The sequence below is a fragment of the Ascochyta rabiei genome, chromosome 21 (genome assembly GCF_004011695.2).
Source record: "Ascochyta rabiei chromosome 21, complete sequence".
Taxonomy (NCBI): domain Eukaryota; kingdom Fungi; phylum Ascomycota; class Dothideomycetes; order Pleosporales; family Didymellaceae; genus Ascochyta; species Ascochyta rabiei.
The window spans coordinates 394,282-419,402 of NC_082425.1; the positions used below are offsets into that span (position 1 = coordinate 394,282).

The window sequence follows — 25,121 nt, forward strand, 5'->3', positions numbered from 1 at the left end:
ATGCTTGACTTTGATTCTTTGATTCTTTGATTCTTTGATTCTTTGATTCTTTGATTCTTTGATTCTTTGATTCTTTGATCTTTGATTCTTTGATCTTTGATCTTTGATCTATAAAACTCTGATCTTTGAGACTTTGCTTCTTTGAGGCATTCAATTTTTGAGACTGATCTTGAGACTGATCTTGAGACTGATATTCTGTACACATGTATGGGTGGCGTCCGCACCTGCACGCTCTACGCCAGACGGGAGAAAAAACAAAGCGTATCGTACATGCAACCGGCCCATGCTGGACCCATGGCACAGATGCCGACCACGGGGTGGTGTGACAGCACACGAGGCTACCAACCCTTGCCGGTCAGCTCCATGACTCGCGCCGTGACATCGCGGAAGCCCTGCTGGAACCTGGCCCTCCAGCGCTCGCTGTTCAGGCGCTTCCGCTTCAGGCCGCCTCGCTCGTGGAAGCGCTGCTTGTTGAAGTCGTTCTTGACCTTGTTGCGGGCCAGCAGGCTGCCGAGCATGCCGATGCCGCGCACAAGGTCGCGGCCGCGGGTGGCGTCGAGGTCGACGGCGCGGCCGTAGGTGGGGTTCAGGCGCGGGTAGTTTTCGAACGTGGCCGTCTGCTGGGCGGCCAGCGAGGAGGGCGAGGGCTTGTTGGCCAGCGAGGGGTTGGCCACGTCCTCGGGCATGATCATGTCGCCAAAGGTCAGCTTCTGGGTGCGTGCCATGCGCCCGCGCGAGGGCTTGCTGAACTCGGCGCCGAAGACGTGGTCGTAGCGGGCGGTGGGCGCGGCGAGGTCTGAGGCGGCGGCGGCTGCTCCTCGCGCGGACGACGACGAGGGGGGGCCGGCGAAGAGGTCGTCGATGGCCTGCGAGGCGGCGTGGCTGGTGCTGGTGCTGGTGCTGGTGCTGGCTGGGCGCTGGGGGGCGGCGGCGGCGGCGACTTGGGGCGTGGTGGCAGACCCGGGCGCCTCTGGCCGTGCTGGCCGGGCGGCGGGCCTAGGGATGGTGGTAGAGAGGCAGCGGTGGGCGGTCGACGACGGGGCGATGCGGGTGAAGGTGCTCGGGCGCAGCAGGCGCTCGGCGAAGGCGCGGGAGCCCATGGCAGGGGGGCGGTGTGGCCTCGAGGGAGGTCGTCGAAGGGGGGTCGTCGAGGGTCGTCGGGGGTCGTGTCGTCAAGGCTCGTCGAGGCTCGTCGACGTTGGGCAATGCAGCGGCCGTGTCCGTGTCCACGTTCACGTTCACGTTCACGTCCACCCACGTCCGCTTGAATTTCCTAGCGCCGGTCCGTGCTCCGGGCATCTCGAAAACACGACAGCTCCCGGCTTGCACCCGTCCACGGACAGGCCAGGCCGCCTCTGTTGTCTGCGAACCCCCTCCCCTCGCCCACCGCCCGCCGACTGCACGGCGACGGCCAGCATGTACAACTACCCAGGTCCGTTCCGCCCGCCGCCCGCCGCCCGCCGCCCGACCCCCTGCGCTCATCGCTAACACCCGCGCAGGTGCCCCAGCCTTCCACCGTCCCCCGGCCTATGCAGGCTCGCCGCTGGGCATGGCGCCGCCCGGCGTCGGTGCGTTGCTGCCCCAAGACGGCCTTCTGCACTGCTCACATCTCCCAGCACTGCCGCCCGCCGCCGCCGCCCCCGCCGCCGCCGCCGCTCCCCCCGGCGTTGCGCACACACAGGGCCCTCCACAGCTCGGCGGCCCGCGCCCCCTCCCCGCCAACTGGCAGCCGCCCGCCAACATGCCCAACTTCAACTTCAACGCCCCCGTCATCCGCCTCGGCACGCAGTCGGCCCGCGCTGGAGCTGCCGACAGCCCCGTCGGCGGCCGCAAGGAGAGCGCAGCCATGCCCGCGCGCCGGGGCCTGGGCATGGACCGCGACGGCGATCGCAGAGACGCGCCCCAGCAGGTCATACCGCCCACGCGCGAGGAGATCGCCCGCACCATCTTCGTCGGCAACATCCCCGACGGCGTCGGCGGAGACGACGGCATGGAGCGCATCCTCGAGACCGCCGGGAAGCTGGTGCGTTGGACGCGAGCGACCGACGCCAACAACAAGCCCCAGACCTTTGGCTTCGCAGAGTTCGCCGACGCACAGAGTCTCGAGACGGCAGCCGACATCTTCCAGGACGTCAAGGTCCCCTCGAAGCGACAGAAGCCGGGCCAAGAAAAAAAGGACGACGACGACGAGGTCGAGACAAGCCAGCTGCACGTCATGGTCGACGATGCGTCGGTCAAGTACGCTGAGGAGTGGAGCAAAACCCGCAACGAGGACGAGGCCACCGTCCAGTTCAGACTCGACAGCGCAAAAGAAGCCTTGTCAGGTGTGCTTGCGAGCCTGTTCCACCCGCCCAACGTGCCGCAGAGGGACTATGGCGGCGACGTCATGATGCAGGACATGCCCGCCCAGGACGGAGACGGGGTCGAGGTCGCTTTTGTCAACCTGACCAACGCCGAGGACGAGCTTGCCGACATACCCGCCGACATGCGCGAGATGGTCGCCGCCGAAATCGCGGCTTTCCGCGACCGTTCAAACCAGCGCGACCGCGAACGCCTTCGGAGAGAAGAGGAGTTGGAGGAGGCAGAGCGTCGCCGTAGCGGTAGGCGCTCACCACCGCCAGCAGCGCCTGCTGGGCCCGGTGGCGCCAACAGCGTTCCCGTAGGACCAAGAGCAGATCGAGGCGTCCAGGGCGCGCCCAGCGGTCCGCGAGGATCCCAGTTCCCCAAGGACTACCAGGGAGGCGTCCACTTCACAAACGGAGGCTCACTCAACGGTGGCGCCTACTTCAGCCGCGAAGACGACGACGACTCGGCCAGCGATTCGGACATGGAGCGTCGCCGCAAGAAGAAGCGGGATGAGGAACTGGACAACGAGTACCAAAGGCAGCTTGCCAAGTGGCTCAAGCACGAGAGCAGAAGCGTCTCTTCACTGGAACGCACAAGTGATCGCATCAAGAACCAGGAAGCGGAGCGGCAAGCGGCTCGCGATGCCCAGGCGAAGCAGCTCCGAGACTTTGACGATGATCAGGAAGCCGCCGCGCGGCGCCATCTCTACTACCGCGATCGCGGCGAGTACATGCGTGAGCGTGAAAAGGTCCGCGAGCGTGAGGCAAAGGAAGACGCCGTGGACCGGGCACAGGAGCAGCGCGAAGTGGCCTCCCAGCAGAAGCAACGAGACCACGCCCGTGGCCAAGCCGATGCCTTCCTCGAGCAGCAAGCCGACGAGAGGGAGCGCACACGAGAGCCCCGCGAGCCTCAGCATTTCAAAATCTCCCTCGGCGCCGCCGCCAAGAAGCTCGAGACCGCGGCTGCCCCTCGTCGCACCGCCGCCGACGTCGAAAACCTCCTCGAAGACGAAGAAGTCACAGACCAGACGGGCGGCCGCAAGCGCGCCCTCATCCCTATCAACTTCGACGCTGCGGTTCGCGCCAACCTCACGCAGGAAGAGATTGAGGACGCGCAGCGACAGCTGGCTCGGGACATTCCCAACGACAAGGACGGTCTGTGGAAGTGGCCCGTCTCTTGGGAGCATCTGCCGGAGAAGAACATCGACAAGGACATCAAGGACTGGGCGGCAAACAAGGTCCTGGAGCTCATGGGTCTGCAAGAAGAGATGTTGGTCGATGCTATCGTTGAGCACCTGAAGAGCAGAGGAAGTCCGCAGGCTCTGGTTGAGAATCTCGAGGTGGTGAGTACTCTTACTAATTTCCAGTGCAAGCGCTGTTGCTAATCCCCATCCAGGCGCTCGACGACGAAGCAGAGTCTCTTGTCAAGAAGCTCTGGCGCATGGTCATCTACTACAGCGAGACGGAGAAGAGAGGCATCAAATAGGTAAGCATGAGGGGGGGAGGGCATCTACAGCCATGGCGATTGACGTGCTGTAGCATCTTCGGATCTTGCACCACGACAAAACATAGTATGTAGCGGAGATGGGAGCAATGGAGCCTTTGTCAGGTGTGTTGTCCAAAACCCTACCACAGTGCTAACGCGCGTCGAGAGTCCATCGTAGATCACCAATGACACACGGCGTGTCTCGAACACTCTTGCCTGTGTTTACCATGGTCAATCGAGCACGCGCGCGCCATTAGTCCCCATGCCTGGGCTCAATCGAGTAAGTCGCCTGATTAGCGTCGAGTTTCAAGCATCAGCTTGCCAAACATTTCTCCATGTCCTATTCCACGGCCGTAGATGTTCCACAGCGCCGTACAGTACATTCACCAAGTGCAATCCCATCTCTGTGAGCCACCAGCAACCTGTCCGTAGACCACGCGATCAACGCATCCCCTGGCCGCTGTCGTCAAGCCCAAGCCTTGTCGCCAACACCCGAAGCTTTCAGAGCCTCATTTACCCCATACCACCGCATGGACAGCCCCCCTGCAGCCCCCCTCACGCGTCCCTTTTGAGACCAGCACAACCCAGCTGCCGATAAACCGCTCACGCGGCTCAAAATCGGGCTCGCGCCAGCCCGCCAGGCCCTGTGGCTGCGGTCTGAATTCCTCCACGAATAGCGCGCCGCGTGGTGGGGTAGAGCATGGATCTCTTTTCCAGCGTCCCCCCGCTGCCGGGCTAATGTGGGGGTTTCGTTGCCATTTGCGCAGACCGCGGCGCGTTGGGATTGCGCTGCTGGATTGTGTATAAAGGTGCTGAGACTTCGCTGGTGGGTTGCGGATCGATAGTTGAGCCTCTTTGCCTTCCTGCTTTCTCTTTTCCTTTGGCTTGATACCCGAATTCGCCGCCATCTGCAAAGAGCTCGCGGGGTACTGCAGCACGCATTCCGAGACGTTCGGAACGAGATACACCACTACAACTCACAACCGCCACCATGGTTACCATCACGGGCGTGGAGACGAGGGATGTTCGGTTCCCGGTATGTGCGCATGGTACGCTACGTACTGGGGATTTTTGTTGATGTGAAAACGCAGACTTCGCTCGATAAGACGGGCTCGGATGCTATGAATGCTGCGGGTGATTACTCTTCAGCTTATTGCATCTTGAGCACCGATTCCGAGTTTACCGGGCACGGTATGGTGAGTGGTGCTATTTTCCTTTTGCTCCTTGATTGGATGGGATTGGATTGAATCGATTTACGCCCTAGGAAAGATCGGGTCCTTTTGCTTCGAGCGGTCCAAAAGTCGCACGCAGATTGCCAAAACTCAAGGGCGGTATGGGCTGGTATACTGACTCCTTCAGACATTCACAATCGGCCGCGGTAACGAGATCGTCTGCACTGCCATTGCCCACCTCGCAGACCGCATCAAGGGCCGCACGCTCGAGTCTCTCGTCGAGAACTGGGGCAAGACGTGGCGCCATCTCGTCAACGACTCACAACTCCGCTGGATCGGCCCCGAGAAGGGTGTCATCCACCTCGCGCTGGGTGCTGTCGTCAACGCGATTTGGGATCTCTGGGCCAAGACACTCGGAAAGCCGGTATGGCGCATCGTCGCAGACATGACACCGCAGCAGATTGTCGACCTGATCGACTTCCGTTACATCACCGACGCCATCACACCCGAGGAGGCTCTCGAGATCCTCACAAAGGCCGAGCAGGGCAAGAAGGAGCGTCTGCAGGAGGCCCTCGACTCGCAGGCCGTCCCTGCCTACACCACATCCGCCGGCTGGTTGGGCTACGGCGAGGACAAGATGAAGGCGCTCCTCCAGGAGACGCTGAGCAAGGGATACCGTCACTTCAAGCTCAAGGTCGGCAGCGACGTGGCGCAGGACAAGCACCGTCTCAGCATCGCCCGCGAGATCATCGGCTTCGACAAGGGCAACGTGCTCATGGTCGATGCGAACCAGGTGTGGAGCGTCCCCGAGGCTATTGAGTACATGAAGCAGCTCAAGGAGTTCAAGCCCTGGTTCATCGAGGAGCCCACCAGCCCCGACGATGGTACGTTGACCCTACGCTTTACCAGGACTCGAGGATTTCCACTAACACACAACAGTCCTCGGCCACAAGGCCATCCGCGAAGCACTCAAGCCCTACGGCATCGGCGTGGCCACAGGCGAGATGTGCCAGAACCGCGTCATGTTCAAGCAGTTCCTGCAATCAGGCGCCATCGACATCTGCCAAATCGACGCATGCCGACTGGGCGGCGTCAACGAAGTCATCGCCGTGCTGCTCATGGCCGCGAAATTCAACGTCCCCATCGTCCCCCACTCCGGCGGCGTCGGCCTGCCCGAGTACACGCAGCACCTGTCGACCATCGACTACGTCGTCGTGTCCGGCAAGAAGAGCGTCCTCGAGTACGTCGACCACCTGCACGAGCACTTCTTCAACCCCAGCCGCATCGAGAAGGGCTACTACGTCACCCCGACCGAGCCCGGGTACAGCGTCGAGATGAAGCCAGAGTCCATGGACAGGTTCTCGTATCCCGGCAAAGAGGGCGTCAGCTGGTGGAAGAGCGAAGAGGCGAGGCCGATTCTCGAGGGCGAGAAATTCTAGACTACCAAAACGATGTTGCGCTTGCGGCGTTTTCCCGTCTCCGCCATCTCAAGACGATGATGCAATCAAAATCTTCCACTCCTCTTTCTCTTTCTCTTTCTTTTTCTTTTTCTGCTTCTGCCTCTGCCTCTGCCTCTGCCTCTGCTTCCCATCCACACCCCTCACCCCTCCCCAGAACCCCTCCACCACTCGCTCCAAAAGTCCACCAGCACAACAGCAAGAACGAGAGAACCGCTAAAAACCCCTCTTCACGATCTAGGCTCTTTGCTTTCCTAGGCGAGAAGGACGGTGCATGTGCTGGTATTTATCATACTTGTATCCATGCAACAAGAAAAGTAAATTACAATACACAAGCAGAACAAGACGCCTATACTACAGATAAGCAGAGTAGCGTAGCAGGCATTAAGTGTAGACACACACACACACACACACACAAGAGAGAGAGGGGGGGGAGGGGGTTAATAGGAACACGTGAGAAGATTAAAAAAAAACCCCTTTTTTATAATCTATAATCTAAGTACTTTACTTTCTTAGGTAAGAAGGATAGTGTATGTGCTGGTATTTATTATACTTGTATACATGTATTAGGAAAAGTAAATTGTAATATATATACACAGGCACACTAAGTGTAGACACACATACACACACACACACACACACACACACACACACACACACACGCGCGCGCGCGCGAGAGAGAGAGAGAGAGAGAGAGAGGGTGGGAGTGGGAGTGTAATAGGAACAAGTAAGAAGACTTTTAAAAAAAAAAATCTTCCACGTTTTCCACTTCTCTACCTGCGTACTTGTTGCGCAGGTTTAGATGTAGGGGTGCGTGACGGGGTTGGACTTTGCATGTGTGGGAGGGATTTCTGATACTACTACTGCTACTACTACTACTACTACTACTACTACTACTACTACTACTACTACTACTACTACTACTACTATGGACCCTGCTGTACTTGTTTTGATCCACGGGACAGGCGGCAGAGCAGGGGAATAGCTAGGTAGGTGGATGTGAGCTGTCCGCGGTGTTTCTCGATAAGGGGAGGGCCGTGTATTGTGTTGTGTTGCTTGAGGAAGAGGAGATGGGAGATGGAAGTTGAAGAGAGAGTGTGTGTGTGTTCGGACCGAGGCGTGTAGGTAGGTAGGGAGAAAGGGACTGGGTGTGGTAGTGTTTTGAGGATTCAGGAAATGCCAGCACGACGCCGCTGAAGATAGATTGGGATGGTGGTTAAAGTCTACCATGTCATGTCCGGGTATCATTCCTCTACACGCTAATCGAAAAGAAAAAAACTCCAAAAAAAAAAAAGGTCATAACAAACGCAAAGACACGCGTCGGTCTACACGAAAAACGTCTCCAAGACCCCCTCAACCCACCCCTCCCAACCTTTCTTGCTGGCTCCAAGCACGCCCTGCGCCGTGCGTTTCCCAACCTCGCTCTTCAGGCCTTTCTGTGCGCCCTCGCCCTGGCTTTCCCACCACTCGGCTTCAGCACCCTCCCGCGCCCGTTTCACGACCCGCTCCTCGTCCTCAACACGGTACAAGTCACACTTGCTGCACTCTGCACATGTTTCGCCCGGCCTCTCGCGGAAATGCTGGCAGAAGTGGTGGTATCCCTCTTCCGCCAGTCCCTGTCTGCAGACGTAGCACATCGAGTACCCACACAGGCAGACGAGCTTGTTGCAGCCTTCGGACTTGACGAAGCCGAGGTTGCATTGCGGACACGTGCGTTTTACCGCGTCCGTGGTTGCGCGCTCGAGCGTGAGACGGAGAGAGGTGAGCTGCGAGGAGTAGCAGATGTGCGGGTCGTGCCAGGGCGCAGAGCATGATAGGCAGGAGGCGCGGCTGCAAGTGGGCGAAAGACATTGGAAGCGCAGACCTCGGCGCTTGAGGTGAATGCGGCGCAGGGCGACCTGGAAGGGTGCAATGATCGGGATTCGGAAGACGAGGGCAAAAGCGGCGTAGATAAGGACCAAGAGCAAGACGATAGTTTGGGTGATTTTGAAACACAACAGCTCAAGAAGCGGGATGGATGCCAGTGACGCCAAGATGATAGGGCGAGGCTTGGGTCGAAGGTTTGCGAGCGACTTCGCGTTCGGCAACGCAAGATCATCCAGCTCAGCGTACGAGCAGAAGGGGCACCGAGCTAAGGGCAGCTGCGACTTGATGAGAGCCTCGTTATTGAAGCGTTCGTCAAGCTTCTTGACGTTGTCATCACCGTCCGCTTCCTCCAGTAGAGCACGACGAACGAAGCCAAGGGGGATGCATCCTTGACAGTCTCCGTCCGTCATAGGTGCTATGCACTTGAGTGTGCATAATTCCGTATTGATGCTGCGTGCCCAGCCCTGATCATAAAGCGCAGCATTGATGGCATGTCGAATGCAGCGAAAGCAGATGTAGTGTCCGTCGATATTGCAGGTCGACATCTGCTCCAGCGTATTGGGCATGAAGCAGCATTCGCAATCGTACATCTCGCCTTCCCGCTCAGCTTCCTCTTCGTGCAATTTCCACGCCAGCTCGAAGTCTTGCCGTAGTTGCTCGTTCCGCTGCCTAGTCAGTTCAGGCGCTATGAGATTGTCGTATAGCTCTTGATTGAGCTCATCGTCCTTGGTCTTGACAAGTAGCGGCGTTCTTCGGCGGCCTGTCCTTGGATCCGCAGCTGTCCACAGCACCAGCGGGTGGTCTTTCGCGGACGGCGCTTTCCGGCGCATGAGAAAGTTTGTGATGCTGGACCTCCAGCTCCTGCTTGATAGACCCAGAAGTGTCGGCCGTGCTTGTGTGTAGCTCCAGTTGTACTCCGCTAGCACAGCCTTGATTGTTGAATGGCTTAGACCCTTGAATTCCTGATAAAGCGCCTGCTTTGCCGCCTCTTTGTAGGGTTTGGAGCGAAAGGTATCCTCGAGCACCAAAGGCTTGCCGCGTGTATCTTTCCCATCACCTCGTTCCCGGTACTTGTACTTTTGCGCAGTCTCCCTTTGCTCTTCCTGCTCGGCTGGCATTCGGTAACGCCCTCGTACCCACTTATCCCCATGTTTCAACAGCGCCTCTGTTACGACTTGCAGTCTGCTTTCTTCACTAAAAGAAGCCAGCATCTCACGGAAAACCTCAGGCTGCACATCAGGGAAGATATCGGTGAGGGCTTGCAGAGAGACATTCAGGTTGCGGAGATCAGTCTCTTCTGCATCATCTCTGCGGCCAGACTGCGGAGCACCAGCCGCGTTGTATGTATCGGTCGAAGGCCGTCGTAGTATCGCAGGTCGCACGAGGGAGGAGAAGACGGTGGCCATGTTGCAATGAGCGTCCTCAACGCTCCACAAGGAGTACTATTAATCACAGCATTAGAGTGTTGAAGTGAAAAGACTACCGGTGTCGGCAGAGTAGAAGAGAAACACGCATTGTAGGATCTAAAATTAGGAGCGCGGTGAAGGATGAAGGTGTGGAGGTGGGCTGGCGTGGTTAGGAACGCTCCGCGATCAGCGGACGAGTGACGCGTCACCCAGGTGTTCACGTGATGGATCTCACCACTTCGGTTCGACACAATCTCGGAAGCTTGAATTTAGACAAATTGGGTGTTCTTAGCAATCGAGGATGGTGTTTAGACATCATGAGAAATGGCCGATATGCATGTCATGAGACAATAAGTCAGATTCTACAAAACTAGTACGTTCGACAAGAGCCATGAATTCGTTGTTATACTATGTAAGAATATGTCCAATCTAGAGTCAGCCAAGATAAGTTGTGTGTTGCCGTTTTACCCAATAAACCTACAATGCAAAGATTTCGTGCTGAATATAGTTCAGCCGAAAGAAACCAAGACTCCAATTGCTGACGTTTGCATGACCTTTGGTCTAATCTTCCCAATGCTATCTCTCGACAGTCCGCTCTTTACAGGACGTGTGGGTCAATCTCGACAATAGGCCCCGTGTAACTATTTCTCGCGAAAATCATGTAGTACACAACGGAGAATGTCGCAACGCCGCCAGTGACGACCACGGCCCAGTTCATCATGTCAGGCGTCGGGCTCACATGTGTCGGCCAGAAGCTGAAGAAGATGATGAGCAGCAGGTAACAGATCGCAACTGCATTGTTAGCGACACCAAGCGCACCCTTCAGACGCCAGGGTCCCCATGTCAAGCTGCGATCGTACGCTTCGTCGTGGTGAGGGGACGAATTGAAGATTGCTAGCTCCGCATTCTGGCTGTCAAGATCGCCACGCACACGACGCCAGAACAGCAGGCCAATGGCGAGTAGGTACGAGATATAAAAACCCTCAAGGACTAGAGAAATTGTGCCATTGAAGGCAGCACTGTTTCCTATGTTGATTAGAGACAGAAGGGCGGAGAGAACTGTGACGACGAGAATAGCGACTACAGGGATCGTGGTACGCTTGTCGATCTACACAAGTCAGTGATCTATTCTCCGGATGTCCTTTGAGACTTACCATGCTAAGGGCACGAGAGAAAGGAAGGCCTCTGTCACGTGCAAAAGACCAAGTCATACGAGATGCCGCAGCCAAGCAGCCCATCGCACTGCAGAACTCAAGCGCAATTATGATGCTAACCATGATAGTAGCACCAGCTGTTGAACCTACAGCGCTGCGGAAGATGCGGATGAAGGGAGACAGCGGTGAGATATCGGTAAGCAGCGTTTCAATGTCAGTTGCACTGAAGAGAACAGCGAGGAGCAATCCCACAGCGAGCGTTCCGTTGATGCCAAGGCTCATGAGCATTGAGCGTGGAACGTCGGTACTGGCGTTTCTGACCTCCTCTGACATCTAAAAAGATCAGACAAGCATCGAGTGTCCAAGGTGGGTTGACTTACGTGCACAACGGAATCGGTTCCGACAAAGGCAAGCGCGTTACCCTGCAGACCAACAAAAAAAGCCAGTGCTTGAGTTGGCCACTCACCTTTGTTGTGAAAGGTGGTGAAAATGTCCTTAGCAGAGTTGTGTGCAGGTGTGAGATACACCAAAGGTACCAAGATTCCGAAAAAGCCCAGAACGTGGACGATCAGGACAATCACTTCGATGGTTGGGAGGGCCCCACTGACAAACACGTTGATGAAGACACAAAGCATCAGTACAGCCCATAGGAGCAGTGTGGCGTGCCAGTTCTCTCGTACGTAGGCATCACCCGCATTCAGACTCGCCAACTGCAGGACCAAATCGGCAACGAAGAAGCACACTGATGTGAGAGCTGCTATCCAACCAATGACGGTCAGCCACCCTACGCGTATTGGTCAGTGGGAAACTTGAAGACGATTTGGAAACAGCAGGAAGTCAACGTACCAGTGATGTAACTGAAGAAACGCTTGTTCGACCGTGGTGCAAGCAGGGACACCCAGTGATATTGACCTCCTGCAGTAGGTACAGCGCTAGCTAGCTCGCCAATGCAGATGAAGACGGAGAAGTTGCCAAGCCAGATGAGTATGAACCCGTATATGAGACCAGCAGGTCCGCCACTGTTCGGTTTAGAATGGTGTCTGAGGACATCGGATCAAGCTTCCAACTTACTTCTGGAAGCCGGTAGCAAAGATGCTGCTCGTTGATCAGAAATGCCATAGAGACTCGTGGTTGATAACTTACACAAGCAGACTCTCCCATGTGCACATCAAACCGCAAGAAAGACCAGTCATTGACACGAGGCCAAAGCGACGCTATGATCATCAGCTCCATGTGCATTCCATGATGTATGGGCACAAACCTTCAACACCTGCTCCTTGCCCACTCTTGCCAGCTCATATCGATCACGATCGAATTCTTGGCCTTTGGCATCTGAAATTGAGTCCTTGCCCCGGTTCCGCAAGATGTCGCCATCGAATGACTGGAGGTCAATATGCTTCTCCATAATAGAGGACCGTCAATCAGCAGAGACACGGTTTGTGGAATATTCAGCCGTAAATTAACGGTATTGTCGTTGGCTGGAGCTAGACGATAACAAGCCAGCTGGTCGGAAAAGGAAAGACGATACGTGGGAAGGATACGGGACCATGCAATGCGAGCCCGTCTTGATATTTATCCCCTTCGGAAGTAACGTGAACCATGTGTTCCGGCAAGAACGGTACATAACGAAGACTGGGCGGTATGGCTCGGCACTGCACTGAAGCGTTGGGAAGGCCAACCGCTAAGACAGCTCTACGCGCAGCTGAAGCGATTGTGGGCTCGCCGCAGTGACGGCGGCATCTCGACATATTGCACCGCATTCGTAGCTCGAAGGGACTGCTCAAGGTTGAACATTGATTCGTTTCTTCGGTCGCACAACTGGGCTTGAGGAGCTGCAGAAAGCGGTGGTATGCATCGGAGCGTTGTCCCTTGCTCCCATGTCTTCCCAGGTGGCAGCCATGGATTATAGTCCTACCTGGTTACGTTTGCATGTCTATCTCGAAGCCACAGGTCATGCATGGGTGGCTAAATGCACGCTTATCCGAGCTGCACTGTTTCCCAATAAGAACAGTGGGCTTCAGCATCTGCGCCCAACATGAAAATAGGGGCGGTTTTCTCTTCTGTGGAGATGACGGAATGACAGAAAGAGGCTCAGGCTATCGATAGTGGGATCCGCGTCGCACGAAATACAGCGACAGGATAGCGTCGTTGAACAGGCGGCATGTTGATGGAGATGAAGGCATGGATCAAGTGGCAACAGAAACGGCTGCCAGTCCGTTTTGATTAGACCCGTAAACTCCCCGCAGAAAGCCTGTAGTACAGGCCAGGACAAGATCCTGAGTGATGAGGTAGTTGGAGAGGAGAATGAAGGGACGGTACGACCCTGTGGGACGTGACCGTCTGCTTAGTCAGTCTGAACCACGTGGGCTTTCTGCATCCATCGATCCTTTTCGGCCTCACCCACATGTTTAACGGCTCTCCACGACAGTATTTTGAGAAGTCCGAGGCATTTGTACCCCGATTACTGCATCTCCAATCCACGTACCTTGGCAAGGCTGGAGGTATGGTGACAAGACGGATGGCAGCCTGGATTTTGGCTGGATCTTCCCGTAATCCCTCTGCGTGCATCGCCACCGGCACGTTGCAGCGTTACTCACGAGCACCACAGCAGTCGGCTACCTGCGCAGATATCCATCGTATGTCCGATCGTTTGCTTGCCTCTGGTGCATGCAGCCAATGGCCTCTCGGCGCCCGCTCTTCCGTGACCCTTTCACGACGCCCAACCTCCAAATCGCACTAGGTACAACGCCGAAGCGATGCACAGGGTCCTGTACAACAGCAAGCGCTATCTGCGTACGTGCAGCAGTAGTCTTACCGTGTACCTGTCACTGCTATAGCTAGGCTGCAAAAGGCAGCTCAACCCGCATTCCGGTTATTGTCGATGGAGGCCTCAGTGGCTGATGATTAGAGACATGGCACTTCGAATTGGGCCGGTGAAATCTACGTGCACGATTTGGAGCGGGGACATCGTTCGCTTCGCTGAGCCGATTCTACAGTCTCAAGTTCACTTCTTCTGAGTGGTGCATGCACGTACACCTGGAGGAAAACAATAACCTGCGAACTTACAGAGGGGAAAACAGCAGAGGCACAGATTTCATTGCTGAGAATACGGAATTTCCTTCATTTCAGGACCTTGATTGCATCGAGCGAGCCCTCTCTGCTCTGCTGTTGCGCCTCTTCCCACTCAGCACTGACGACCGTGGTCTTCAGGATTTTTGAATTGCTTCCTATACTGTCAGTTTCCCACTTTCTGTCTTTTTCGGGGTTGGTTTTTGAGGCCGTAATCTCGACATCTATCCGTCCATCAAGACGGCGCGGACCACCTGGTACACCAGAGGCCGAATTCGAGTGCGTTGTTCGGTCCTGCGAAAGCATGGGCAAGAAACGTTTTACACCACTGTCGGTGCGACTCTTCCTACTTTGAGGCCTCGTATCTCCAGCTTTCGAGTCCGTACTGCTTAGCTGGTATGATCCGCCCTTCTTGCGCGAATAACCTAACTCAGACGGTGTGCCGCGTCGACGTATCTCATCAGAGCCGTAAAGACCAGAGGGGATAGATTCGAGAAGTGGTCGAAGATAGGGTACGCAGGATGTAAGGATGGTGATACACTCGATGATCTGAGTCATGAGAGTCCATTTCCAAAGTTCTCGAGTTGAGTCCGGGGAGGAGAGGCCGCCGATATACGTCATCTGAACTGCGGTCGCAACAATGTCTCTGTATCAAAGTCAGAACAAAAATAATGCTAAGATGGTCGGGAGGATGGAGACATACAGCAGCCTTGTGCCAAAGAGTGTGAGTATAGTGACCTTCTTGGCCATGCTCATCTGGAGCGTAATAATGACATGAACTGGAAACAGAATTAAAGCCATGTCGGTCAGTAAGTTGATGACACCCATGCTTTGCCAGAAGGCAATCTGCGCTTAGGGTTAGCAACGTCCATATTTAAATCTGAGTGTTGCTTGAACATACCATGTCAATACATTCATGACCCGGACCGTCAGTACGCCACGGATACGTGCTGCCGCACTGAAACGAAGTAACAAATATCGATACAACACCCCATAGCGCGATGAAGCCAGTCAACCCCAAACCTAGATTACGATGTTTGTTTGACGCCGTAAGGATCATGAGCAGCGAGATAATGGACAGCTTTGCTAGAGCCAAAGTTGCGACATACAATATCTTGTTTGCGTATCCAGCCTGGGAAGAGAACAGTAAGCCTTGATGTGCAGTGAAAAGCGCGCCGACTCCAGACACACCTTTAGGTAAACATCAATCTGTTTCTCGTTCAACGTGGAGAAATCGCGACCCAAACCGTTCGCGACTTGGATGCTAACAGATGCCCCTGATCCAATCCTGGTTATCTGAACGTAGATCGTTAGGCGGGGGTATCTGACATAGTAGTGGGTCTCTCCTACCAAAGCCAGAAGGACAAATGCATCGTCAACGTCAACTCGTCGCCTCAAGGCGCGCTTTGTAACCAGTCTAGTCGAAACAGCCAGCACAGAAGTGATGAGTAGAATCCAAGTGACAACGTTCAAGAAAGGACCCAGGTCATCCCTAGACCCTGGTTGCCGCGGAATGGGATGATGAGAAGAAATGAATATTGCAGTCATCGCATCGTTTGTTGGATGTTCGCCTCTCTGCCATGCAGACGCCGAGGAAAAAGTGGATGAAGCGCCAAAACGTGAGAATCGAAACGGCAAGTGCAGCTATCGATATGGATGGAGGCTGCTGTGGCTAACTTCAGGCGCATCGCTTAAGAGATGTAAGGTTTCGCCAGACAGAACGCCTGAGAAACAAACAACAGTATCTTTGTCCGCCCTGGTTTGACGTACAAGTCAAATACGCGCTTCGTAACATCACAGGCTGGGTGGAGGGGTAAACGAGCTCGGGGTCGGGACGCCGTTGTACGTGGTTGTGCAGTGAACGATGCAAGGTCTTCCTACCGAAGTCGATCAACGGCGATGCTTCCATTTATGGTGATGTTTGTGTTACCGGCATGGCTATGGTTGTGGCCCGAACATCGATGGCTTACAACATAGGTGCGACGAGCAGCAGCGGTAGCATTTCAACCGAACGACAGCATCGCTTCGGCAGTCTCAGCTGAAGTGGATCGCCATTGCGCCATCATTAACGATACTCTAGCTGGGAACTCGCAAGGGATCGTATCACCTTGTAACACATCAATTTTAGTGCGGTGGCACAGCGTCTGTCGAGTGTGATTGAAGGAGCCGGTCAATACCGGTCCACACTGGTCTATAGCCGCTGTGAAACACCTGCCAACGCACCTTTGGAGGTACTGCCTAGTTAAGAAGCGAGATGAAGGTGATTTTTAGGCGAGGCATGGTGCTGTCAGATGATGTTTGCTGAGGGGCACATCAGCTAGATGCGATCGATGTGTCGCACGGTAATGGCGAATGCCATATGACTGGGAATTTGTGAATTGATTGGAGCAGCTAAGGCTCGTCTGGGAACTGCCCACTTCCTCACAAGCCTTGTAACTAACGGCAGACAGACAAAGACCCGATGCTCCAGTCTCTAATTGACATTTGTATCTGCAGACATCATCTTAGGATAACAAAGTGCTGAGAGAGTTAAGAGAACGCACATCTTAGTTGACGACATCGTCAGGGTTTGTGATAAGCACATCGACAACAGGAGCAGCTCTGCCAACTACGGGGTCGGGGTTTTCGATAGAGGCTTTAATGATTGGAGAAGATCTGGTGTTGATGCGCACTTTTGGGATGACGACCTTGGTAATGTCTGGTCTCGCGGGGATGGGACCTGCTAAAATGGTGGTCGCCAGGGCCAGTATTGACAGAAATGTCGAGATAGAAAGCATAGTGGACGGGTATGAAAGCTGTTGGTAGATAGTGTCAACCATAGGGACGCTCATGGAAACCTCTTTTGTGACTTACCTTGACGTGGGTGATTTGAGGGAAGATCTTACTGAGCGACTTTTTGTTGTTGATGGAAGGCTGCCCTCCAGTTTAAGGCTCTTTACCTCAGACAATCACCAGCTGAACGAAAACAGAGAGCTTACTGTTGCTTTCACATGTCGTATCCCACCATGAGACTCGACATCCCGAAGGTGTGCTGACTCAGGAGATTGGGTCGGGAATGAGGGTTCCACGAGCCTAGCGCCAGGCACGTATCGGGGGTCAAGCAAGGGCGAATGACGTCTGATGCGCGGCGGGAGCTTCTTTAATGAAGTTAACTTATTAGCCTTCAACTGATGCCTGATAGCCGATCGATACTGGTCATAGTACCCTGCTAAAATGCTTGACCGTATGGCAAGCTGTCCAACAACAACTGATTGACAATAAATGAGTGTAAAATACGAATGCTAGGCGCGGATCGGAGCAAATGCAAGCGTCTCGCAATTTATTGGATCTGCGTCCCGCACTTTTCGTCCAACGGAAATGTCCTGACTACTGCAGTAGCACATTCGGATTTAGAAAGCGATAACCTCCTCTTCGTCTTTCAGCTCATACGGATCTTTGTGTCCATGATAATCAAAGTAAGCCTGTTGAATGGGCTGATAAGGCGAATTTGGCGGACAGAACGCAAATTGTTCGAGAGTGTTCGTGGCTTCGCGGTAATCGTTGATCTTGTAACAAGCGTGTCGGTCTGGTTGGGTTGCCCATCTGGTCATTTTATTCCAATCACGACATTTTCGAACCTGACCATCACCAATGTGTCCTGTTAGAGCTGGCATTGGAGTGTCGTCTGCTGCACACATGACTGTGGTTGAGTGTTAGCTGCAACCTGGACGTGACTCATAACAAACCTACTGTCTTGTCGCAAGCCATTCAAGCAGTGATTGATGTGGTTCAAGTTGAAACTCTGATTATCACCGCTGTGCTTCGACACAATGGCTTTGCGGATGAATTTTACACAGTGCAGATCGTGAATTCCTTTCAGGTAGTAGATGCTGCGTTCGGTATCCCATGGAAAGCGACCAGACGGGGGAAGACCAACTTTCTTTGTGAAGTCATCATGGAGCGCGACCGCCATGGGGCTGGTGTCGATAGCGTCCCAGGCTGCGTCCATCTCGTGGGTACTGATATTGGGGTTCCAGAACTGCGAAATTGGCTCATAGAGAATAGGAGTATCGAAGGTCAGACTGCTGTACGGTGTCTTGCCCATGCCATCAGTCAAGATTCGCAGTTTCGCATTGTCCATCACCAACAGCACGTTCGCCGAGAGTGATATCAGCAACAGGGACATGAACGCGACAAAACTACGCGTGTTCGTTGGAATGATCTCTGTCGAGTCGTTGTTCCAGGCAATGCCATCCTTCTCTTCCTCAAGCTGCCTCAAGATATCGGCTTCCTCATCTGCGCTCACAGGCTGGTACTTTGGTGGTCGTTCCATAGCTTCAGTAACAATGGTCTAGCGGAGTTAGGAAGGCAGCAGCATCCGCGGTAGAAGAAGGATGCATCTCCGGTGTAACCATGTCACGTTTGCCTGCTGCCGATGTGGCTCAGTGCACCAGCCATTCGGACCAGTGATGAGAGGAACGCGACCCAACCGCGCCGTCGTGCAGCGTTGCCGAGCGACCGGAAGCCTTAGCTCCAGGCAAAGCAAGGAAGGTCGCAAGATGTCAAAGCTCAAGTTGGTGGTACGTGTGCAACCAGAATGCTGGAAAAGAGAGGGGTTATCAGGTGTTTGCTGGTGAACGAGTGCGACTTGCCAAATGCTGGCTGTCGCGCCGAGGCGCGCGCCAGGGAAGCAGCATTAAGCACAGTAGCTCCTTCCTGATTAGGGAGGTTGACCAAACACGGCAACTTACTTGTATCCAATCCTAACGCTTTTGTGTATCTCCGACTGCGCTGTTCTTTCACAAGACGGCAAGTCAGTAATTCGACAAACTACTTCACCAAGCCGATATCGCTATGGGTTCCATCGAAGAACAATCCGCGACAAACATGAGCAGTCGCTATCTCGTCCGGGAGGTTGAATCAAAGCAAGAGTTGGATCATGTACTGGATGTGATCTGGGCAGCAAATCACACACCGTACGAGCCTTTCATTCAGCTTTTCTTTCCTGTCCTTGGCTTCACACCTGCACATCGAAAGGCTGCACTCATTGAATCAAAAGAGCGTTTCTGGAAACAACACACCTCAGATCCTTCAAGTCACTGGCTCTACGCTTTCGACACAGTTACAGGGCAAGCTGTGGGTTGCGCGCAATGGGTTACATCGACAGTCAATCCGTTTGCAAAAGGTGTTCCCAAGCTCGAGGCACCGTGGTGGCCCGAGGGTGAATATCGAGAATTCTGCGAGTCCATCTTGAACCAAGTCTACAAACCAAGGGCGAACTGGATGACGCGGCCTCATTGTGGTAAGCGGAGACTACCAATTTCAGAATTTGACATCATTTGATTCATAAACAATCCCCCTTCTACTTGACCAGTAGAAGTCCGACACCGCACCTAAAATCGGACACAAGCTGACGTAGTGCCAGCACTAAACTGGATGGCGGTCCATCCCGCACATCGTCTGTGCGGTATCGGCTCACTCCTTATGAATGCGGGTATAAGGAAAGCTGACGATCTCGAGCTAGAGTGCTGGTTGGAAGGGTCCAATATGGGAAAGCCGCTTTACGAAAAGTTTGGTTTCCAGTCTTTGTTCAAGATCGCCTTCGACACTGAGGTGCCAGGAGCGAGTGACGAGTGGAGGAAATGCGTATATGAGATGACGCCAGCGGCTGTGTTCGCCATGTGGAGGCCAAAAAATGGACTTTGGAAGCTGAAGAACGGGCAAGAGGTGGGGATGCCATGGAGTTTGGGTATAAGCCCGGTGCTGAACGGTGTCTCCTGAGTCATGATCCATTGTGCTGCCATCGAGGACTTCAGGTATTGGTTTCGACGACTTAGAGAAGACCTGGAGCGCAATATACTACCCGCGGAAGATGACAGTTCAACTCCATATCTGATACTCTGGAAAGTACTTTTGATGAATTCTCCGGGCGTACTCAACCACCACAGGGAATGCTTCGCTCAACAGCTCCCTACTCCATGGTGCGGATTCGCTCACAAGGTTGGCCACGACGAAGCCAAACACTGAAGTGTCAGCTTCTGTCGGCTCTTTGCCACCAAGCACCCAAAAGCACTCTTCGTTGCTTGCCTTCTCCAAACTCGTGCACAGTAATCCATCGATAGCTTCCCAGACCTCTCTGGTAAAAGTAGATATCTCCTCGTCGCTGAGGCGGCCTGTTCCTTGTTCGTGAAGTCGCTGGACGATCCCTCGATACGCCAGAATACCAGCAATTATACGCGCAGGGTACGGAAGCTTACTCATAGCATGATCCCGCATAACGTAGTAGTTCTTGACCCAACGCTCGTGTGTGTCGTAAAAAGCGAGCTTGTCTTCCATCAGCGCTCGAACTGCGAGATCGTATCCCTTGTCTCTCGCATTCAGGCCGGAATTGAGGTCACGTAGCAAGCCTTGGTCGACGAAGTTCTTTGCTATCAAGGTCGAATCTGCAAGCCATACTGAGGACGGTGCGGGCAATGTAACTTCGACATATGGTATCTTTCCTTTCGGTCCAGAGGGCGGAAAACCAATTTCACATATGTATTTGAGGCCCGATAAACGACAACGAAGCTCCAGTTTCGAGACGAATGGACTCCATGTGTATTGGCTGGGTAGGTCAGCCCCACGGTAGATAGCAATCCGCTGCTGAGTCTTCAAGTCCATAGTAAGGGGATATATCGGCTAGCTTTAATTTCTGGTACACTGTTTTCCAATCTCGAGAGGTGTCCTAGATCCCACTGTCACCTGCTGATTCAAGTTCCAAATAAAAGGGAAAGTGTTGCAACTTGCAACAAAGCAAAGTATGATGCCTGCCCTCATCATACTCACAGCACTTATAAGCAGCTTTGATGGCGTTGGAGCTTGAGCTTTAGCCCTGCGGTCGTTGGGCCTGACAGGTTATTCTTGGTATGAAGGGAGGGGTGCCGCCCAAGCTAAGTGGTGGCTACTTGCTTAGGCCGTAAGTCTCTCGAAGGCTTATCTCGTTGTGGTCTGGGTAGGCGAGAGTAATACGAAGCTCGACAGATAAGGTGTATTGATCCAGCCCGCAGTGACCACGGACAAAGCACTGCGCATCAGTTCTCATGTCTAGCAAATCCAGCCGTGCATTGAGAAGAAACACAATGCTGCCTTAAACCTGTCCTGTAGACGAACGATGTCAACATTTTGAAAGCCATCGAACGGACCATATGGCATAGCCCGATATGCTAGATAATACCTGAGCCGAATCTCGCGCGAGGCGACGCAATTTGCGGTCTGCAGGTGAGAAATGCGCGCGTGATCATGCAGCTCAGCCACCCTTGTCATTGCATCGATGTTCACGTGACATCGCGTGGCGTCTCTGCGTCTCTTCAGGCTGTTGTGCGCAGCTGTGATCCCAGATGAAGCCGTCTGATCTTCAAAAGAGCGTCCACTTGAAACACGGTAAATACATGTGTTGGTTGCCAACCCTCAAGGTTGATCGCTCATTCACATTCTTCGATGAAATACGTCATCCACTTAACGCGCATAAGTTCGCGTTGCTCAGCTCTAAGCACTGTGCACTATAGCCGCCACCACACTTCCACGTCGCGCCATGTCCTGAGACCAACATGCACGAAATATGGCGCTAAAGGCGGCCTCAGTCTTTAATCAAGTTGTGCGGAAACGCAAAAGAAAGATCCAGGATGAACATGCTGAACATGCTGCCGGATCGCCGGCACCAGCGCCTGAAGGCGTCGGTCCAAATGCACTGAGCCATACTGCAAACGAAAGCATGACCACTACAACTGTCGCCACGAAAACTCACGACGGAGGGAAGAAGCCACGAAGAACGACGAAAGCGAAGAAGCCCGCCCTGATACGACATGCCTCGTCGACGTTAGTTGAAACATCGGTTCCATGGCCAGAACATTTCACAAAACTACAGCAGGTGCATCGCGCACTCAACCTCGTCTATACCTTCTGCTGTACACGCAAGCAGCTCGCAACAACCCTCGACAACCTGAAAACGACCGTCGAAGGACACATCAAGCGCGAGTTGCTCATTGGAGACGTGGCGCAAATCACAACTTTGATCCCAAGAGCGATCAATTTTGCATACATCGATGAAGCCATGCTACAGATAAACCTCATGGGTCAGGAGGATAACATGAAGGGCAGAAGAGCACAAGACTTCCTCATCATGCAGCCTGAGCCTGATAAGGGCGAACACAGGGAGGTGCTGCTGTTCGAATTCGTCGATGGCGATCTGAAGCGCCAAGTTCAGCATGCAAAGACTGGCGAACCCACAAAGGCAACACAAAAGCTGCGCCACGAGGAATTGAAGATGCCTGTCTTTAGCCAGAAACAGATGATGAATCTCATTGAGAAACGGAACGTGAAATTCACCTCGGCCGTCAACGCCTTCCTGAATAGCTGTGCTGAAGAGGGTCGCGATTCTGTGGAGAAAATCAAGGAGATGTCTTTGGTCTTCATACCCCACCCTTCAGAAATCAGAGACTCCATACCAGGACCCCAAGTCTCGCAAATACCGACATCGATACCCACAGAGCGGAAGAGCATCCCGGAGATCGTGGACGAGATGAAATCACTGGATTGGTACTCTGGGCAGATCGTTCCTGATGGTCATCGAGTATTCGATCCACAGCCTCCCATCTACGGCGATCTGAACTTTGCTATGTCCCAGAATCTTGTAAACGCGTTATACAACAGAAGCAACATCACCCAGTTGTACGCACACCAAGCCGAGGCCATCAATAATCTCTACGAAGGAAACCACGTGATTGTATCGACATCAACCAGCTCAGGCAAATCGTTAATTTACCAGATCCCAGTTCTACATCTGCTAGAACAGGAACCGGAGACACGAGCAATGTACATCTTCCCTACAAAGGCATTGGCACAGGATCAGAGGAAGAGCATGAAAGAACTCCTACGATTCATGGACGGCTTGCAAGACATTATTGTTGAAACCTTTGATGGAGATACGGCCATGTCAGACCGTGACTACATTCGAGAAGAAGGCCGAGTCATCTTTACGAATCCGGATATGTTACATTTGACGATTCTGCCACAGGAAGAGGCATGGCGAACGTTCTTACAGAACCTCCGTTTTGTGGTGGTCGATGAATTGCATGTCTACAACGGCCTTTTTGGCGCTCATGTTGCGATGATCATGCGACGATTGCGCAGAATATGCGCAGCCTTGGGCAACCGACATGTAAAGTTTATCTCGTGTTCAGCAACAGTCGCAAATCCCGAAGCCCACATGAAGACTATCTTTGGTGTGGAGGAAGTCAAGTTGACAGACTTTGATGGCTCGCCGTCTGGCCGAAAGGAGTTCCTGTGCTGGAACACGCCTTTTAAAGATCCCGGAGATCCCACGTCAGGTCGCGGCGACTGTAACGCGGAGACTGCAAGGCTGTTCTGCCAGTTGATCCTAAGAGGCGTGAGGGTCATTGCTTTTTGTCGCATCCGAAAGCAGTGTGAAGCTTTGCAGGCTGCGATCAAAACAGAACTGACCAACCTCGACCGAGCAGAGGTGATTGCACGAGTAATGTCTTATCGAGGCGGATATACACCGCAAGACAGACGACAGATCGAGCGTGAGATGTTCGACGGCAAGCTGATGGGTATCGTGGCTACCACTGCTTTAGAGTTAGGTGTTGACATTGGGTCGCTGGATGCCGTTCTTACGGTCGGCTTTCCTTACACCATTGCTAACCTTCGGCAACAAAGTGGACGTGCAGGAAGACGAAATAAAGACTCCCTGTCAGTACTGGTGGGCGATTGCTTCCCGACAGACCAGTACTATATGCAAAACCCAGACGAGATTTTCACGAAACCCAATTGCGAACTTCAAGTCGATTTGGAGAACATGCTGGTACTCGAAGGCCATATTCAATGCGCAGCACATGAGATGCCCATCACTACCGATGCTGACACTGCGTATTTTGGCCCCTTGTTATCCAAGGTTGCGAGGGAGCGTATGCGCAGAGATGCCAATGGTTTCTTTCACTGCAACGAACGCTTTTTGCCCCAACCCTCTCGATCGGTGGCCATCCGGGACACCGAAGATACTCACTTCGCCATTATCGATGTCACCCATGGTAAAAATACAGTCTTGGAGGAGCTGGAGGCTTCACGCGCCTTTTTCACCATCTACGATGGCGGCATCTTTTTGCACCAAGGTAATACATACCTGGTCAAAGAATTCAACCAGGAGCGTATGATTGCCAAAGTGGAGTATGTCAAGGTGGACTGGACAACACAACAGCGCGACTACACAGACATCGATCCTGTGGAGACGGAAGCTATACGGCGTATCCCCGGTTCGCGATCCAAAGCTTTCTATGGGCCTATCAAGATCCAACAGGTTGTCTATGGCTTCTTTAAGATCGACAAAAAGCGCCGCATCCTGGACGCGGTACAGGTCGACAACCCACCGATAATTCTCTTCTCAAAAGGCATGTGGCTCGATGTTCCGAAGTCAGCCATGGACATCCTTAAGTCACGTCGGCTCAACATCGCCGCCGGCATCCACGCCGCCGAACACTCTGTACTATCTCTGATGCCCAATTACGTCATCAGTATGCCAGGCGACGTGCGCACAGAGTGCAAGTTTGCAATGAAAGAATTCGCAAAGAAAGAGACGCAGCGTAAACGCCCTGCACGACTGACATTCTACGATGCAAAAGGCGGTGCAAGTGGTAGCGGAATATCCACCAAGGCTTTCGAACACGTCGATTCGCTACTCGCGCAGGCTTGCAAACGTCTACAAACTTGTCACTGTCTAGAGGGTTGCCTTGAGTGCTGCAACGACGATCGATGCAAACATGCTAATCAGGTCATGAGCAAAGCTGGGGCTATGGTCATCGTCATGTGCTTGCTAGGCCGAGAGAAGGATATCGATATCGATGCCCTGCCTTGGGGTGAAGAGGACACTGTGCAGGCAGGCATCGAGACTGTAGTCGAGGCGGAGACGGTGCGAATGGCGAGAGGAAAGATGGTCGATGGTGTGCTGATCAAGGAAGAAGATGAGGATGAGGATCATTTTGCTCGGAGTGTTCATATGTTTGGCGGTGAGAGGACGTTCATCGGTGTGCACAAGCAGCAGCCGACATTGAGGACGGCGGGCAAGTCGTATGGCTCGTGGGTTTGATTGACGCTTGTACAACATTATCGGGCTTGAAGGACACTTCTCCAATCTCA

General features: G+C 53.7%; 11 protein-coding genes across 12 annotated transcripts, besides 12 other annotated features; 4 read left to right on the top strand and 7 right to left on the bottom strand.

The window, feature by feature from the left end:
* Positions 1-8: 8 nt before the first annotated feature.
* Positions 9-108: a tandem repeat.
* A 50-nt stretch (positions 109-158) lies between these two features.
* Positions 159-191: a tandem repeat.
* A 147-nt stretch (positions 192-338) lies between these two features.
* Positions 339-1,100, bottom strand: EKO05_0010951 (uncharacterized protein; the record flags this gene model as incomplete). Its single annotated transcript, XM_038947361.1, has 1 exon — positions 339-1,100. One exon carries the CDS (start codon positions 1,098-1,100, stop codon positions 339-341), a length of 762 nt encoding a protein of 253 aa, XP_038793212.1.
* Positions 519-576: a tandem repeat.
* Positions 882-910: a tandem repeat.
* Positions 1,101-1,416: 316 nt separating the features above from the next.
* On the top strand, positions 1,417-3,831 carry EKO05_0010952 (uncharacterized protein; the record flags this gene model as incomplete). Its single annotated transcript, XM_038943917.1, has 3 exons — positions 1,417-1,432; positions 1,500-3,688; positions 3,742-3,831. 3 exons carry the CDS (start codon positions 1,417-1,419, stop codon positions 3,829-3,831), a joined length of 2,295 nt encoding a protein of 764 aa, XP_038793213.1.
* Positions 1,440-1,476: a tandem repeat.
* Positions 1,621-1,656: a tandem repeat.
* Positions 3,832-4,822: 991 nt separating the features above from the next.
* On the top strand, positions 4,823-6,442 carry EKO05_0010953 (uncharacterized protein; the record flags this gene model as incomplete). The annotated part of the gene is made up of 4 exons (XM_038943945.1): positions 4,823-4,867; positions 4,923-5,027; positions 5,191-5,887; positions 5,943-6,442. The coding sequence occupies 4 exons, from the start codon at positions 4,823-4,825 to the stop codon at positions 6,440-6,442; spliced, it is 1,347 nt and encodes a 448-aa protein (XP_038793214.1).
* A 110-nt stretch (positions 6,443-6,552) lies between these two features.
* Positions 6,553-6,587: a tandem repeat.
* Positions 6,588-6,594: 7 nt separating this feature from the next.
* Positions 6,595-6,633: a tandem repeat.
* A 221-nt stretch (positions 6,634-6,854) lies between these two features.
* Positions 6,855-6,877: a tandem repeat.
* Positions 6,878-7,074: 197 nt separating this feature from the next.
* Positions 7,075-7,122: a tandem repeat.
* Positions 7,123-7,134: 12 nt separating this feature from the next.
* Positions 7,135-7,159: a tandem repeat.
* Positions 7,160-7,315: 156 nt separating this feature from the next.
* Positions 7,316-7,389: a tandem repeat.
* A 396-nt stretch (positions 7,390-7,785) lies between these two features.
* Positions 7,786-9,732, bottom strand: EKO05_0010954 (uncharacterized protein; the record flags this gene model as incomplete). The annotated part of the gene is made up of 1 exon (XM_038947362.1): positions 7,786-9,732. One exon carries the CDS (start codon positions 9,730-9,732, stop codon positions 7,786-7,788), a length of 1,947 nt encoding a protein of 648 aa, XP_038793215.1.
* A 598-nt stretch (positions 9,733-10,330) lies between these two features.
* Positions 10,331-12,291, bottom strand: EKO05_0010955 (uncharacterized protein; the record flags this gene model as incomplete). 2 transcript variants are annotated; one of them, XM_038943959.1, is made up of 7 exons in its annotated part: positions 10,331-10,840; positions 10,887-11,219; positions 11,267-11,670; positions 11,733-11,905; positions 11,958-11,981; positions 12,030-12,100; positions 12,148-12,291. In XM_038943959.1, the coding sequence occupies 7 exons, from the start codon at positions 12,289-12,291 to the stop codon at positions 10,331-10,333; spliced, it is 1,659 nt and encodes a 552-aa protein (XP_038793216.1). The 2 variants fall into 2 exon arrangements, with proteins under 2 accessions (XP_038793216.1, XP_059493862.1); XM_059637879.1 differs by having other exon boundaries at positions 10,331-11,905.
* A 1,715-nt stretch (positions 12,292-14,006) lies between these two features.
* Positions 14,007-14,783, bottom strand: EKO05_0010956 (uncharacterized protein; the record flags this gene model as incomplete). Its single annotated transcript, XM_038943731.2, has 2 exons — positions 14,007-14,601; positions 14,659-14,783. The coding sequence occupies 2 exons, from the start codon at positions 14,781-14,783 to the stop codon at positions 14,007-14,009; spliced, it is 720 nt and encodes a 239-aa protein (XP_038793217.2).
* A 1,718-nt stretch (positions 14,784-16,501) lies between these two features.
* On the bottom strand, positions 16,502-16,786 carry EKO05_0010957 (uncharacterized protein; the record flags this gene model as incomplete). The annotated part of the gene is made up of 1 exon (XM_038947363.2): positions 16,502-16,786. One exon carries the CDS (start codon positions 16,784-16,786, stop codon positions 16,502-16,504), a length of 285 nt encoding a protein of 94 aa, XP_038793218.2.
* Positions 16,787-17,344: 558 nt separating this feature from the next.
* EKO05_0010958 (uncharacterized protein) lies at positions 17,345-18,267 on the bottom strand (the record flags this gene model as incomplete). Its single annotated transcript, XM_038943921.1, has 2 exons — positions 17,345-17,634; positions 17,685-18,267. 2 exons carry the CDS (start codon positions 18,265-18,267, stop codon positions 17,345-17,347), a joined length of 873 nt encoding a protein of 290 aa, XP_038793219.1.
* Positions 18,268-19,370: 1,103 nt separating this feature from the next.
* EKO05_0010959 (uncharacterized protein) lies at positions 19,371-19,715 on the top strand (the record flags this gene model as incomplete). The annotated part of the gene is made up of 1 exon (XM_038943940.2): positions 19,371-19,715. The coding sequence occupies one exon, from the start codon at positions 19,371-19,373 to the stop codon at positions 19,713-19,715; it is 345 nt and encodes a 114-aa protein (XP_038793220.2).
* A 99-nt stretch (positions 19,716-19,814) lies between these two features.
* EKO05_0010960 (uncharacterized protein) lies at positions 19,815-20,594 on the bottom strand (the record flags this gene model as incomplete). Its single annotated transcript, XM_038947364.1, has 1 exon — positions 19,815-20,594. The coding sequence occupies one exon, from the start codon at positions 20,592-20,594 to the stop codon at positions 19,815-19,817; it is 780 nt and encodes a 259-aa protein (XP_038793221.1).
* A 937-nt stretch (positions 20,595-21,531) lies between these two features.
* Positions 21,532-25,071, top strand: EKO05_0010961 (ATP-dependent 3'-5' DNA helicase; the record flags this gene model as incomplete). Its single annotated transcript, XM_038947365.1, has 1 exon — positions 21,532-25,071. The coding sequence occupies one exon, from the start codon at positions 21,532-21,534 to the stop codon at positions 25,069-25,071; it is 3,540 nt and encodes a 1,179-aa protein (XP_038793222.1).
* Between the last annotated feature and the right edge of the window lie 50 nt (positions 25,072-25,121).